This window comes from Scomber japonicus, chromosome 22 (genome assembly GCF_027409825.1).
Source record: "Scomber japonicus isolate fScoJap1 chromosome 22, fScoJap1.pri, whole genome shotgun sequence".
Lineage (NCBI taxonomy): Eukaryota > Metazoa > Chordata > Actinopteri > Scombriformes > Scombridae > Scomber > Scomber japonicus.
The window spans coordinates 20,456,718-20,473,282 of record NC_070599.1 but is presented as its reverse complement, the minus strand read 5'-3'; the positions used below and the strand labels follow the sequence as shown (position 1 = coordinate 20,473,282).

The 16,565-nt window shown below is 36.9% G+C and overlaps 1 protein-coding gene across 2 annotated transcripts in view; it reads left to right on the top strand.

Annotated features, from left to right (window-relative positions):
- The first annotated feature begins 972 nt into the window (after nt 1–972).
- The window catches only part of stk26 (serine/threonine protein kinase 26), a 43,034-nt gene continuing 27,441 nt past the window's right edge, over nt 973–16,565 (top strand). For both annotated transcript variants that reach the window (XM_053343788.1, XM_053343787.1), the window contains exon 1: nt 973–1,315. In XM_053343788.1, coding sequence (XP_053199763.1) covers nt 1,295–1,315 — 21 coding nt within the window. In that variant the 5' untranslated portion in view covers nt 973–1,294. The remainder of the gene's footprint in view (nt 1,316–16,565) is intronic.

The window sequence follows — 16,565 nt, the reverse complement described above, 5'->3', positions numbered from 1 at the left end:
CTTCTGCCGGGCTCCGCCCCCCCGATCCCACGCTTCCGGGTGACGTCAGATCGAAACCTGACGCTGCCTTCAAAGACCGTCAGGAAAAAAATACATTCATCTTTTTTTTAAAGGGCCAGTTCACCTAAATAAAATTGAAAAAAGGGATAATCATAATCAGCTTAATCTTGCTCTATTAGTGTTATTATTTTTATTTTTAGCAGCAGTAGAAGTAGTAATAGTAGTAGTAGTAGTAGTAGTAGTGTAGTAGTAGTAGTAGTAGTGTAGTATTATTATTATTGGTATTAGTATTAGTAGTGGTAGTTGTAGTTGTAGTTGTAGTAGTCTAAATATTATTATTATTATTATTATTATTACTAGTAGTAGTACTATTAATTAATTAATGAATTACTGACTACGATTACTACTAGTAGTATTAGTATTGTTGTAGTAGTAGTATTAGTGGTATTAGTAGTAGAAGTAGCATTAGTAGTAGTAGTAGTATAGTTGTAGTAGTAGTATTAGTGGTATTAGTAGTATTAGTATAGCTGTAGTAGTAGTAGGCCTAGTAGTAGAAGTAGCAGTAGCAGTAGTAGTAGTAATAGTAGTGGTAGTAGTAGTATTAATTGTACCAACAGGAATATTGGTAGTGTCAGAATGATAATAATACACCTAAGTGTGATATCTGAGTGATATTGCACATATTTTAAAGTGCCATATATTACATACTGATAAATACTGATATATACTGATATAACTGATATATACTGATACTGATACTGTACATTAGTGTCCATTAAAACCTACTTTCGTCACTACAGAGAAGTGAAGAGTCACTGCTGTGATGAAGGCAGGAGGTGGCAGTATCATCCACATGCGTAACACTGACACACATGTTGCTCCTCCCTTGAAGTGGGCAGTAACCAGCTCGTCATGCTCCTCGTTTGCTCAACACTTCTTTTCTTTTCTTTTTTTTCTTGTAGTTGCTGCAGACTCTCACAGCAGGACGTGTATATGTGTGTGTGTGTGTGTGTGTAGTTTGTTCATTTCATTTTTTTTCAGCTGCTGCCTGCAAAACACACAAAAACCCCCTTCAATCGGATATTTCTCATTTTTACTCCATTTTTACCTTGTTTTTTTGCCTTTTTTGGGAGAAAGTTTCTCCTTTTTTTGTTGGTGTTGTTGTTGGTGTTGTTGGTTGAAGCTCAAAGAGGAATAAAAAAAAAGAAAGAAAGCTAGACTCAGAAGGAGAAGAAGAAGAAAACAGAGACCAACCTGGAGGAGGAAAAGGGCGTTCATACTTGTTGAAGTAACCATGGAAGTTCCTGGTATGCAGGTAAGCGCAAAGGTGGACGCACTGCTGGATCTGACGCTTTGTTTGGTGTTTTTTAAGCCTCCATACCACTAAACTAAACCAGTTTATCAACAGTGGAGGCGGCATTGTGTAACAGCAGGCCCCTTTCTTTATGTTATAAACTCATTTGCTGCTCTTTATGTGGTGTGAAAAACCTCCAGAAACACTTCATTCAATGATCCGACGTCAGCTCTCCGCACCCACTTTGTAGAAAAAGTCTGTTTGTCAAAGCAGCTTCAACATGAGTTACAGTAGTGACTTTAGTGGAGCTGTGTCACTCTGTATTGTGAAATATGACACATTATTATAATATTCTCGCCTTCAGTGACTTGTATGTATCCTCCATATTGACTTAATAGTGACATTGTGGTGTTAAAAAGCACTTAATACATCTAAATGATCTCTATAGAGACTTCAAATTGAGTTTACACACATCTTATGGTGTTTATATAGCTCACAGCATGTTCCCACAGTGCTCCTTTTTGGCTCATATGTGACTTTAGTACTCCATATTGGGTAAATAATGGTGTTTATTTTTCTCAGTATCTCCTTAAAATACTCCTATAATGAAGCTTTGATACTTCAAACTGAGTTACAGACATTTTATAGTGTTTGTATCTCAATGGATGTCACTATAATATTCCTGTTGGCTTATATAATGTGACTTTGGTACTCTGTGTTGACTTAATAGTGATCTTATGGTGTTTATATCCTTCATATCCTTCCTAAAATGTCTTTAAAATATTCCCATAGTGACTTTTAAAGTGACTTTGATGCTCCAAATTGAATTAGTAGAGGCCTTATAGAGTCTATCTGTCATAATGTCCCTTTTAATACAAATATATTGACTTTTATTAAGGCATTAGCAGTCTGTATTGAGTTTATAATGGAGTTAGGTGTTTCATTTCATTTCATTCATTTCTAATTATGTTAGTATAATATTTCAATGATATGACTTTGGTACTTTATACTAGTTAATATGGTGTTTATTTCTCTCAACATGTCCTTAAAATATTCATATAGTGACTTATAAAGTGACTTTAGTGCTATGAATTGAATTTATACCGACCTTAGGGAGTCTATATCTGTCACAATGTCTCTTTTAATATACATATAATGACTTATATTGTCATATTGGTTCTCTGTTGAGTTTATTGTGGTCTTTAAGTGTTTAAATCTTTATCATGATGCCTCTAAATTGAATTTATAGTGACATTATGGAGTCTATATCTGTCGTGATGGCCCTTTAAATGTACAGAAAAAGACTTGTGTTGTGATATCGGTACTCTTTATTGAGTTTATTGCAGTCTTTGATGTTTAAATCTTTATCATGATGCCACTATAATGTGACTTTGGTGCTCTAAATTAAATTTATAGTGACCTTATAGAGTCTATATCTGTCATGATGTCCCCTTTTAATGTACATATGACTTCTATTGTGATATCGGTACTCTTCATTGGGTCTATTGCGGCCTTTGATGTTTAAATCTTTATCATGATGCCACTATAACGTGACTTTGGTACTCTAAAGTGAATTTATAGTGACCTTAATGGAGTTTACATTTCTCATTATATCTCTTTTATTATACATATAATTACTTCTATTGTCATATATATATAAGTTATAGTGGTCTTAGGTGTTTAAATCTCTCCTGATGTCATGTGATGTAACATTGGTACTCTCAACTGAGTTTAAAATGACCTTATAATGACCCGTTGGCATTTTAAGGTCCTTGGTCACCTGAATCTTTACGTAACGGTACATTTCTCTCGTTGACTCGCTGTGTCTGTGACCTTATATCAAACATATTTTAAAGCTCAGTATCCTTATCTCCTTTATGATGTTGGCTTTAATAGGACTATACTCACAAGGACCAAGGTGTCTCTGTGCTTCTGTGAGACTATTATGGTAACTTACGTCATTTATGGGAGCGAGTAAGGATAATTTTAATTTTTCATTTGGTCTATAAAACAATCACAGAGTCCAGGATGTCTAAATTTATCCAACAACTATAGATGTTTAGTTTATAATCATATAAAACAGAGAAAAGAAGCAAATCCTCACATGGAAGAAGCTGGAACCATACATTTTAATGACTTTTGATTAGAAAACGACCCAACGATTGATTGATAATGCAAATAGTTTCAGCTCAGTATTGTATCTGTGTTGCTCAATAGTGGATTTATATTATTTAATGTCTTTTATTCTATGCTAAGTAGCTGGTTTAACACTGGATTTGTACGACAACCTTAAAATCTATTATAGGATTGTACTTGTTGTGGATTATCGAAGGTAAATCAGTAGATAAACTGTGTCACTGCCACTTGAAAAGGTGTGGACGTTGACTTATACACCTCCCTTCTGCCTCCTGTTTGTTCGGCTCTCAGGTGTGTCTACCTGTGGGACCTGTAGGCTGCCTGGCTGTCAGCTCGCTCGCTCAGTCGTTTGCTCGCTCTGCCTGCTCTGGTCGTCCCAGGTGGGCGGGGCGGAAGTGGTGTCACGAGCTGTTTTAAGACAACATGCACCTGACACCCAACAGCACCAGCAGCAGCAGCAGCTGTGACACAGACGCCGTCAGGACAGGAATATGTGTCGTACCTGTCGAGAAGATTGATGATGTGTTAGACGGATGTGTTGTGTAACGTAGACACAACTTGATTTATTGCTGAAGTGACAGAGAATATATTGCATTTAGGCGAGTCAGTTTCTTTTAGTTGTAGTTGTTCATTGAACCATTAGCAAACAATCACTGATAGACAGGTTTTCAGGTGTTGATGCACAATTCAGCCCCCTAACCCTAACCCTCCCCACCTGCCCAACCACCATAGAAACTGATTAGACGAAAAAAAGAATAAATAAATAATAGTAAAAGTCAAATATTATTTAAAATATTTATTTGAAATGATCTTTTACTAGGTAATTTCTTTTTCAATTATGAATCAAATACAGATAATTTCCATCTCTTTGTCCAAATATAGACGGACACTTTGGCTTCTGGTAACTTAAAGCTGCAATGACTAGTCAATTAGTCTATTTTGGTAATCAATGAAGTGTTTTGAGTGATTATTTATATAAAGAAATACACACTTTTTCTTGTTCCAGCCTTTTAAAAGTCAATATTTTCAGGTTTTCTTTAGTCTTCTATGACATTAAACTACATATATTTGGTTGGTTGGGACACAATTAAATATTTTAGGTTGTTTCTTTGGCTTTGGGAAATGGCAATTGACATTTTTCACCATTTTCATAGACTGAAGAAAACCACAGATTAACCAGATGACAACATCCGAAGTGAAAGTAACTGCTTCTCATAACAAACCCAAAGATAGAAGACCCAGGTTTCTCTGCTCCTCTCAGCTCTGTGCAGCCTTTTAGCGTCTTTCAGCTCTTAGTTTTGGTTTCATGACCCCAACATTATTGTTTACAGGTAACTTTAAATCCCTACTCTACCTTCTCAACACCAAACCGCAAACAGACAGTGTTAGCTGTTGACTAGCTGGTGAACATAGTGGAGCATTTAGCAGCAAAAGACCCAGATATTTCTCTCCGGAGCTGGTGGAGAACAAAAACAGAGCTAAAATAGAGTGAATATTAGATTTATATTAACCCCATGGATGAGTAATGTCAACTGCAAGTCTTATTTTACAGTAAATCTGCCTTTAACAAGAGATTTAATGGCATCACTTTGAGCTTTTTACCAAACAATTACTCAGTGAATCAAGAAAATATTCATCGGGTTAACAGATAAAAATAAATATTAGTTGCTGCTCTTTAAATTCAGTGCACTGGCTAGTCAATCTAACGTTCTCACACTCTGTTAGTGGATAAAATATTAATTGCAGCCTCAGTGTTGTTGCCTTTTAATAATTACCCCTTATGCTTTTTTCAAGTTACCGTCCAGTTACATAACAGCTGTGTAGTTCATTTAGTATTCATTGTGCATTAGACAGAAAAGCTCTGTGGACTCCAGGACGTCACAGTTACACATGTACCTTTGGACCTCTGAACCACTGGGGACGCCTCAGTTTTTCCTTCCTGCTATCAATGGATGTGCTGTTGTGAAATCCCCAACACTTTAGAAAATGTTTCCTAAAGCTCAACCAACTACCAGACAGCTCATGTTTTTTTGGGTTTTTTGTGTGTGTGTGTGGGTTGTAACAGCATAAACTTCACACTGTGGACGCTTCATACTTGTTTTCACACCATGTTAGGAAGAAGAGAGAGAGAGAGAAAAAAAAATTACATAAAGCAGATAATTAAGCTTCCAAGTATTTTCCGGAATGGGCCTGTTTTTACGTAAGTTCGACAGCTGACTCCATTATTTTACAATGCTTTTACAGTCTGTTTAGAATAATAAGATAATTGTTCAGCTGTAACATTTGCTGCCTGGGGCAAATGTCTTTTGTATCAACTCTTTCAGGGATTCTCAGAGCGTATTATAGCAGAGGCGGCCGGCCTAGCCTGAAATACAGACTACTTTCACTTGTGTCAGAACAATTCACTACACTTAAGTATTTATCGTTGGTATTGTTTAGCTGTTAAGTTGTCTTCTTGTGACTAATTTGTTCACAAGAGAACATTGTGTTGAATAGAGGTCTGTTGACGCCCTGAAGCATCCTGAACACAAGAAAATAAGAAGAAAATACACATAAAACACCACCAGACACTAAATATGAAGGTTTTTGAACTGTGAATCATGCAAATATCTTCCAGTAGAGCCCCAGATTATAAATGTAGAGCTGCACAGATCATCAGAAAGTAGAGAGAAACACTCAAACCCAGTATCCTTGACATTAAACAAACATTTCTGGAGCTCTAGCAGTAACTTTTAGTAGCAAAGCGAGGTTTATTTGTGCAGCACGTTTCAACAATAAAGCAATTCAAAGGCCTTTGCATAAAGCATAAAATGTATCAAGACAGCATGTAAAAGCATCACATGGCAAATAAATGGACTTTAAAGTGTTAAATTGGTAATAAAATGAAGCTCAAATCAAATAAAACAGATGAAACAGGAGAATAAGAAGTTACATTGCAGTGTAAGATATTAACCCCCAAAATTTGGACTTAGTAAAAAAGCTGCAGTCTTCTTCATTTTACATTCTTGACACAAACTAACCCTAAGACTGTCAGACTGCCTGAAAAGTATGTCCCATCTCATATTTAACCGATAGCTTCACATAAAGCAGGATTGTCTTTTTTTATGGATATATTACATGTTAAATTTACAAATAGAGGTTAATATATTTAGTTTTTGGCTATGTAAAGGTGCTGCTTTGGGTTCTGTGGAATCATGAAATGGTATTTTTCACCATTTTCTGGCATTTTGTAGACTAAGTGACGCATCAGTTAGTTGGAAATATAAGCAACAAATTAAGCAGTCGTGAGAATGATTGACTTACATGTCTCACTTCATACAAAAGAGTCATTTCCAAAGATAATATTGGTTTTATTTGTAGTTTTCCACAGTGAAGTTATGCCATTTCACCTTCAGATTTAGGTATGTGTAGATCATTTAAATCCGTGACACTATAATTCGTCTTTAGAAGCTACAAAATGTGAAAAGATGATGTTTTTATGAATGCTACTGAATCTGAGGTTTTGCTTGTTGACATTGTGAAACTCAGTGAGCTGCTTCTCTAAATGGCCTGAGGAGTTCCTGGTCCCTCTCCCTCTATAAAATCTGATGAGTCACCGTCGTTAGCAGCTGATATATATATATGTAACGCAGACTTAATCTGATTATTTTATTGTTTAATTGATGGATGACGTCGTGCTGGCCGTTTAGAGGAAATCCTTTTGAATGACTCATATGTTTTTATCGATACCTTTTTATATATGAAATAACAGCAAGCAAAGAACATTAGAGCTTTGTCATGTTTGTCTCCGTCAAAGTTAAGAACATTAGATATTGGCATTGGAGTGTAAAGCTTAAAAAAATAGCTTGACTACAGCAGATATTTGCTTTTAAACTTCACTTTCCTGAAGTGTTGAGTCCCTGCAGGCTTCAGTGCTTCAAGCTGACTCCACTTGACGTAGAAAAAACAGAGAAGGAAGACTTCCTGTTTTTCTTGTCAACTTAAACTCCTTCAGGGGATCAATTCTTTACGTTCAACTGGACTTTCCCACACACTTTCTGCTTGAACCTTCCTGCTGTGTGAATCACTCTGCTGTGAACAGGTACAGAACTCGCCCGGTGTAGCGGGAGTAACCGTCTGCAGGCGTTGTCGGTAGAGATAGACTTGTTCAAACACCAGGGAGTGTCCTCTTCTTCCTCTTCATCTTCTTCTCTCTGTAATTTTTTTGTTTTTTATGGCTGCACCTTTTTCACAGTCAGGCGTCCCTTTGTGACATAATCACAGCCTCCGCCAGACTGAAACTTATTTTAAAAAAAGAGACACTTCTCTTGTCTGTGTTTGTTGCTGGGTGAGAAAATCACCAGCAGCCACCCAGCTGACCGCTCATCAGTTCAGGCTGAGGTTGGTGAGTCAGTTTTTCTTTGGTGTGAATCACAACATAACATACTCACCCTGGTTTGTTTAGAGTTCAGTCATTGTTTACTTAAAAGAGAAACTGTATGGTACCTTTATTCCAAAAGGAGCAGCTTATTTTCAGGTCTACAGGGAGTTGTAGTCTTGTTAAAAATCCTGTGGTGTGAGCTGGTCAAACCCTCCCATCATAACAGGAACTTTAAATATCCAAAGAGTGAGTGTGAGCTGAATGTTTAATGTTGATCTACTAGCGACTCTGCAGCTTTACAGCGAGTTTTAGCTCATTGTTTAGCTCGTCTGGCTGCAACTTTACTGGTTTGTTTCACTCTCAGCGCTCTAATAGTGACTTTTATGTAAGTCTGGAAATCACTTAACAAGTTTTTCAAGATTAGGGAGGAGTATTTTTGACCACTGACTAAAATGTATCTGTGCATCATTTATCAAAAGCTGTCAATTCTAGGGAACGCCCCATCGCCAAGTGGTTACAACCAGGCAGGGAGTTCCGGTCCTCTGAAATGAAGCCAACGCAGAAATAACTTAGAACTGCATTCTAGTAAAAAGCCACCAGGGGGCGACCGTCTCTATACAAGTCAATGGAGAATTCACCAACTTCTCACTTGATTTCTAACCTCAGTAAACGTTTTCAAAATGTGTTTATGGTCTCAATCGTTAGTTTAAAGCCTTCTTCAATGCAGTATGATGTTCATTTGGGACATTTTGGCCTCCCTGATTTTATATTTGATGATAAAGCAGGGTATGCATTAGGGCGTGGCTACGTCCTGATTGACAGGTTGATTGACCAATGTCTTCGAGATCCAGCCCTCGCAACCATAGCAACCTCCCCGCTCTGCCCATGGCCCCGCCTCATGCCCATATAAGTAGAATCCGTGTTTTTATTTTTCCCAGCATGCACCTGAAATTGTCAAGATGGCGCTGCCCAGATTCGAAACTATTGGCTTCAGAGCAGCAGTCCACAAACCAATGGGTGACGTCACCGATGTTACGTCCATTTCTTTTATACAGTCTATGGTTAAAACGCATGCCATATACTTGCAATGTCCCTGGTTTGGGTCCAACAAGGACTATCTCTCTCTCTCCCCGTGTTTCCTGTTGGCCTCTATGCCACCAACTGTCTAATAATGATAATAAAGGCTAAAAAAGGAAACAACCCATTTTTTATTGCATTTTTCAAGTGGAAGCAACAACACAAAGTATTAATTAAGCAGTATTCATGCAACGGGCATAAACAGTATAATCAGTGGTATGTAAATGTAAATGTGATTTAGATATACATACAGACATTAGTTCACTCATACTGTCTGTCTTTTTACCTTGCGATCACGCGTCTGTCACCCAACCACAACTAACGCCCATCCTGAAGTGTCTAACCACTATACATCGACACTTCCCTTTTTTAAATATAAATACTGCATACTGATAAGGGCGTCTTATGAACTTCCTCTTGTCTGCTGAATACATATCGAATCACACATATACTAAATGCAGTTGATAAATTAAGCTTGAGTAATAATTTGATTTTCTGAGCTGCAATCTGAAGAACTTGTATGTTTCATATCTCGGTCCGTGCACTAAATAATGACTTCATAAAATGATAGCTTCCACTGATATAGTTTATGAGGTAGTTTCCATCTCGTTACCAACCATTCGTATGCAGCTGTTTAAGCTTGCTGACAGTACTCTCTTCATATGATGAGTTAAGCTTAGAGATGTTACATCATTCAATCATAAAATGTGTGTCAGACAGGGTTTCATGTTCACTGACCCAAAAACTTTCAGCATGTATATTCTAATATTAGACTGATGCAAAGGTTGGCATATATATATATATATATATATATATATATATATATCTTTCTTTAATGTTTTATTTAATTATGTTACGTTATGGGGGGTGTTTTTTACCCTTGAAAATAACCAAGAAACATGCACGCTTAATTTCAAAATAAAAGAATTGTTTGTCCCAATTATGTCAGAAAGGAGAGCCTTTACTGACCCAAAAACTTTCAGCATGTATATTCTAGTATATTAGACTGATGCAAGAGTTGGCATATATATATCTTTTTTTTAAAATGTTTTATTTAATTATGTTACGTTATAGGGGGTGGTTTTTGCCCTTGAAAATAACCAAGAAACATGCACACTTAATTTCAAAATAAAAGAATTGACTTATATTTACCTATATTTAAATTCTTGGTTCTTAATCACCTTTTTATCAAGAACTTTGTTGAATTTAACACTCTCCCCCTGAAATGTCCTTCCTCAAAACAAGGAAGTAACGAATAAAAATGAGCTGACAATAATAATAATAATAATAATACACCGATCAGATACGGTGTCTAGGACGGTAAGGGCAAAGTGCGCAATTTAAAATCCAATAACAACCATTATCACCATTGTTATCAGATTCATCGTTATTGATCGACACAGTTATTCAGAGCAATAATATCTCAGTGTAAACATCTAAGTAGCCAATCTGCTAAGTTTAGTATATTTCGGCATCCTTTATGAACGATAGATGTTTATAGCCTTCAAATTAAGGTATTAAAAGACTTTTTGGGACTAGTACTAAAACTCAGGTGTCATATTAATGTTAGTGAAAAAACAAAATTTGGCCATATTGCAGCTGTGTTTCAAGTTTGTTATGTTAAAAAATCATCTTGTTTCAAAGTCAGTTTTTAATGAGTTTTTGGACAACACGCTTTATGACTCAACAAATCACGTCATGTTTTTCAGTTCAGTTTAAAAGAAACAGGAAATATGAGAGTGTGGTGAGATCTTCACATGATGCGGCCATGCAAAGGTCATTTTTGAGAATGCCGGGTTTGTACTTCCTCCTCCAGCAGCTGTGACCTTTAACCTCTAACACACACACACACACTCGTACGGCTTTTTTTTTTTCTTTTTGTTTGGATATTTGAACACCACTTGTTAGTGAAAACATGGATCTCTCTCTCTCTCCGCTCTCACTTAGTCACTCTCACACACTGTTTCCGTTGCCTTGTCCAAGTTTTTCCTGGGCCGCTGAATGTTTTCATGTTTGACGGACCAGGCAGAGATCACTAACCTCTAAAAACCCAGCTCTCTCCCTCTCTCCTTGTTCTTTCTTTCTATCCATGCTGCTTTGACTTAAATCCATCTGTTATCACCACCAGTGTTATCCTTATCACCATTTAATCTACAGTACAGCTGTAAAACTCAGGTGTGCGTCCATTTCATGCTGTTAATTCAGAAGCCTCAACTCTTGTTCCTCCTCTATAATATTTAAATCTCTTTGTATAGTCTTTGTTTGAGCTCAGTCTAATGTGGTATAAAATGTAAAACTATAGAGATATAAAATGAAAATGAAAATACTACACAAGGAGTGGACTGACTGGACAAAGAGCTTTAAAAAAAAAGAAAATTACCTAATGGAAAAATGTACCTACCTACCTTCTGAAAGTCAAAAAAAAAAAAGGGGGTTGTTTTTTTTTTAAACAGAAAATGTGACTATTTATATAAATCAAGTTGCCAGAAAAGTAATCATGCACATTTCCAGGTCTATTTTTATAATCTACTCTAGAAACTCTTTCCATGATTTGCAGTTTATCTTACAATGGCCCTTTATGCAGCTCCTCTTTTCAGCCTCTGTCTAAAATAGCCCGTTCATAACAGATTAAGTTTTGCATTATGGTCACCAAACTTTGACTATATTTAGCTTCCAACATCATAACAATCTAAAAATACTGCCGGAGTATCCCAACATTGTTTTCTATGCTATGTTGTTTTCTTACATTGACAAAAAATTAACTAAAGTCTGAAGAACTGGGATGTTTTTGGACGAAGCAGCAAACTCACAATCCAGTTAACTTTGTTAGTTGATTACTTATCCCAGAGTTGTCTCGGGTTAATGAGTTTACACTGAACTGTACGGCGAAGGCATGAGAATTAAGGCTGAGACATTTACGGCACAACTTGCAGGGCAGGGTTTATTAGAATGATTAATGTAACCTAAACACACTGTTGACTTCTTGACATTGTGGCTTTGGTTAAACATTAACATGATTTTTTTTAATCTGGAGAGTGGGGTTTTTTTTCTGTGTTTGGTAACTCTCCTTGAATGCCTTTTTAACTGATAAGGTAAAACTTAAATTTCCAGTCTGTAACAAGTGTTTTAAACATTATTTGACCTACAGCAAAGGTGTCAAACTCATTTTCATTCAAGGGCCACATACAGACCAATTTGATCTCATGTGGGCCGGATCATTAAAAAGATGGAAGGAAGGAAGGAAGGAAATAAGGAAATAAGAAGGGAAGGAAGGAAAAACAGGCAAAGAGAAGGAGGGAAGAAAGGTAGGAAAGAGAGATAGTGAAGGACAGAAGGAAGAAAGGAAGGAAGGAAGGACAGAAGGAAGAGTGGAAGGAAGGACAGAAGGAAGAAAGGAAAGGAGGACAGATGGAAGAAAGGACAGAAGGACGAAAGGAAGGGAGGACAGAAGGAAGAAAGAAAGGAAGGACAGAAGGAAGAAAGAAAGGAAGGACAGAAGGAAGAAAGAAAGGAAGGACAGAAGGAAGAAAGAAAGGAAGGACAGATGGAAGGAAGAAAGGAAGGAAGGAACGAAGAAAGGAAAAAAGGAAAGGAGCACTGGATGGCAAGTCGGCCGGACCGCACCCCTCGGCGGGCCGCATCTGGCCCGCGGGCCGCATGTTTAACACCCCTGACCTACAGTGAAGCATTAACTCTAAAAGATAGCAGTCTTGAGTTATATTTCTGTGTGGAATTAAATAATTTATCTACAGTACGAAAAAACTCCCCTCATGATCTGTAATGATTAAGCCAGGACTGAATATTTAACTTCCTTCTTGCCTTCAAGTACGACTCTCCCACCGTCCTGAGACTGAAAGGTCAAAGTATAACTTCAGGTTTATATGATCTCTCCTCCAAGTACAGTCTGTTGTGTTTACTTATTTTATGTTTGTGTGTTGTGGTATTTATAGCGTAAACACTGTAACTCTCAAGAGTTTCAACCACTAAAGATTTTATTACCACTTTTCTCAGTAAATAAATTGTTTTTGCTCTACAAATATGCAGCTATCGTTCATGCCTCATTCATGACAAGCAGCCACAGTTTAACTTTTGACAGAAATGTACCCACATTCACCGAGAATGGGTATAAAGAATAATATTGGGATTTCATTAATTGATTTTGGATTATTCATTTGAAGCTCAAAATTAATCTGATAATCTAAAGCTGCAACAACAGAATCAACAGGAAGTTAGTTGGTATCTAAAAGATTTCACCTTTGGTATTTTATAGCCCAAGCTCATTTGCATATTTTATCAATAATCAAAATAATTGCTAGGTGTAGCCGAGGTCAGGAGGTCAGCAAAACACTCTGGAGCGAAGTCCTTTACGACCTTTGAAACTGATCATTGACATTTTTCAATTCGCTGTAAGACGGACTGTGAACCAATAAACCGACTTTAAAACTAGAGTGAAATGTTCCTTCCTGTTTGACGTGGTTATGTGTCTGTCAGTAGCAATATAAATAAACTTGAGGTTTATTGAGGTTTTGTTAGGTAGGGCATTGCAATAATCTAACCAGGAAGAAATTAATGCGTCAAATAGTAGATAAAAATGACCTGAATTTAATAAGCTTTGAACAAAAACTGGAAGGCATTTAATCTACACTCAACACCACAGCTAGGACTGCGGATCAATTAAGTATCCATTCTAAAGCCATCTCTACCAAAGAAACCCATGATTGGACAACCAAAATAATATGATGGTCGAAGTTAAGGTGGTTCTCAAGAGATAACACTGAGGTTTCTACAAGAGTTAGTAATGTTAGATGAGGGGCGGCCAATATGAGAGGAAATGTAACTCTGCAGTGAATCTGAACCTATGATAATAATATCGGATTTTTCTACGTTTAACTGTAGAACATTTGACGCCATCCATGTGTGAAGATTGTATAATTGAGTGAGAGATACAATTGAGTATCGTCAGCATAGAAATGATAACTGATATTGTATTTTTCTTTTTAATATTATGACCAAGTGGTAGCTTATAGATGGAAAATAGTAAGGGCCCAAGATTGGATCCCTGTGGAACTCCATATTTTAGCAATACTGATGCTGATGATAAGAACCAAACCAATCTAAACCCAAATCTGAAATGCTTACCAACCTTTTAAGACGTTTATGGAAATATTCTCATCAGCAGTGTCAAAAGCTGCAGACAGATGCATCAGCAGTAGGACAGTGTTTTGACCACAGTCATTACCAATCATGAAAAGAAAGAAAATTATTAAGATCATTGCAAAAGATAGTAGTTTTGAGATTGTATCTATGTTTAATTAATGAGTATGGGTATTGGTATGGGTATTTGTCTCTGGCTGTTTTCACTGCTTGAATAAAGGTCTTGCATCTCTCAAAGTCTGCAAGTCTCAAACCTCTCTGTTTTCATTCAGTCTTACAACATGACTACTTTAGAAACGTTACGTCAGGTTGCGGTGTGGTTTTCAGTTTTCTCGCTCTTAAGGCAGCCACAGCGTTCAGAATATTAGCAAATGTTGAACTGAAAGTAGTCGTGGCATTATGAACACAGAACTTAGCAGCTGAAGTGGAATTAAAAATACAAGTCTATTATTATCATTTCCGACTGTGTTATGGACTTAAGTATTTTTTTAAATAGGTGCTTATGATTTGTCTCATTAGTATCGAAGGAGAGATACAACTGAGTATCATCTGCATAGAAATTGTAACTCATATCATGTGTTTTTGAATATTATAACCAAACGGTAGCTTGTAAATGGAAAATAGAAAAGGTCCGACAATGAATCCCTGTGGAACTCCATATTTAGCAGTACTAATGCTGATGATAAGAACCAAATCTGAAATGCCTACCAACTTTTTAAGATATCATAAGGTCATTTTAATATTTTTCTCTGGCTGTTTTTCACTGCTTGATTTAAAGGACTTCATTGGATCTCTCAAAGTCTGCAAGTCTCAAACCCTTCCATTGTCATTCAGTCTTACAACATGACTACTTTAGAAACTTTACGCCAGAGCTGCGGTGCGGTTTTGGGTTTTCTCGCTCTTACAGGAACCACGGTGATCATAATATTAGCAAATGTTGAACTGAAAGTAGTTGTAGCATCATGAATACTCGCTGAAGAGATGAAACTAAAAGCTTCACAGAACAGCTGGAATAGAGTTAACAATGCAGGTCTTGTATTATTAACTGTATTATGGATGTTAGGCACTTACAATGAGATACTACCTTTTTTCTTGATGATGCATAAAAAAGAAATGAAAAGATATCATAAGACCATTTTTTAGTGGTTGTTCCTCTTTAATGTAGGGACCAAGTATTGATATTACATCACTTGTCTGACTCATTATGAAAGATCCTGGTAATGTGCCGTCATGTTTATAACACCGAGTATGAAAACCTCTTCAAAAGATGGCACATAGAGAACACTTTGCTGTTTAGTGTTTTATTATCTTATATTTTAGAAATGTACTGCTTGAATTAAGTCATAATTTCTATACTTTAACCCTCCTGTTGGAAGGAAGAAGAAGGAAGGATGGAAGGGAGGAAGAAGGAAGGAAAGGGAGAAGGAATGGAGGAAGAAGAAAGGAAAGGGAGAGGAAGGAAATGAGGAAGGAAGGAAGGAAGAAGTAAGGGAGGGTGGAAGAAGGACGGAAAGGAGGGAGGAAGGAGGGACGGAGGGAGAAAGGAAGGGAGGAAGGAAGGAAGGATGGAGGAAAGAAGGAAGGAAGGTAGGAGGGAGGGAGGGAAGAAGGAGGGAGGGAGGAAGAAGCAAGGAAAGGGAGAAGGAAGGAAAGGAGGAAGGGAGGAAGAAGGAAGGGAGGGTGGAAGAAGAACGGAAAGGAGGGAGGAAGGAGGGAAGGATGGAGGAAGGGAGGGAGAAACGAAAGGAGGAAGGAAGGGAGGAAAGAAGGAACAGTCAAAACAATTAATTAAATGTATTATTGTGATTGAGACAGATTTCTTTTGTCCTTTTTGTATTACAATTATGTCTTTTTATTATAAAATAGTTAAATATTGAGACCATAATTACAGATAAATACTTGAACTTTTAATCTTATAATCATAATAATAATCTGTCATTATATAATACAGATAGAAACGGGCGTATAGCGACCGGTGTTTGCTACCAACAAACATTACATGTGCGGACCATAAAGTCAAGATGTTAAAGGCCTGGTTGATGATAGGTGGAGCAGTGCTGGGAAAAGTATGATGTAACCTAGCAAGAATAATAAGGATGTTCAGTATGTCGGCCTGTCATTATCAGTTGTAAAAAAAAAAAAGAAAAGCTATGAGGATATACAGGACGAACACACACACCCACAGACACACACAGACTAGGTTTAACCCCAAAGAAGAGGTCAAATGGGTTCATTTAGGTACTCTGTCTAACTAACTGTGCAAGATTAAACTTTCTTTTATCCAAATCTAGAGCAAAACTTTAACTAAAAACACCAGAAAATGTGAACTATTGATGTTCACTATGTGTTACCATGGGCAACCGTTATGTGGCTATTAGGAGTTTGTTTGGTGCACGCTTTAAACAGCTGGTGGTGTTAGTCCTCCAGTGTGATACCATTTTATAAGTTGCAGAAGAAGAAGAAGAAAAAGAAAAAGAAGAAGGAGGTGAGATGAGGTGACAAGATAAAAAAGAGTTGCAGTCAAACCTCAAAGGATATAAAAAT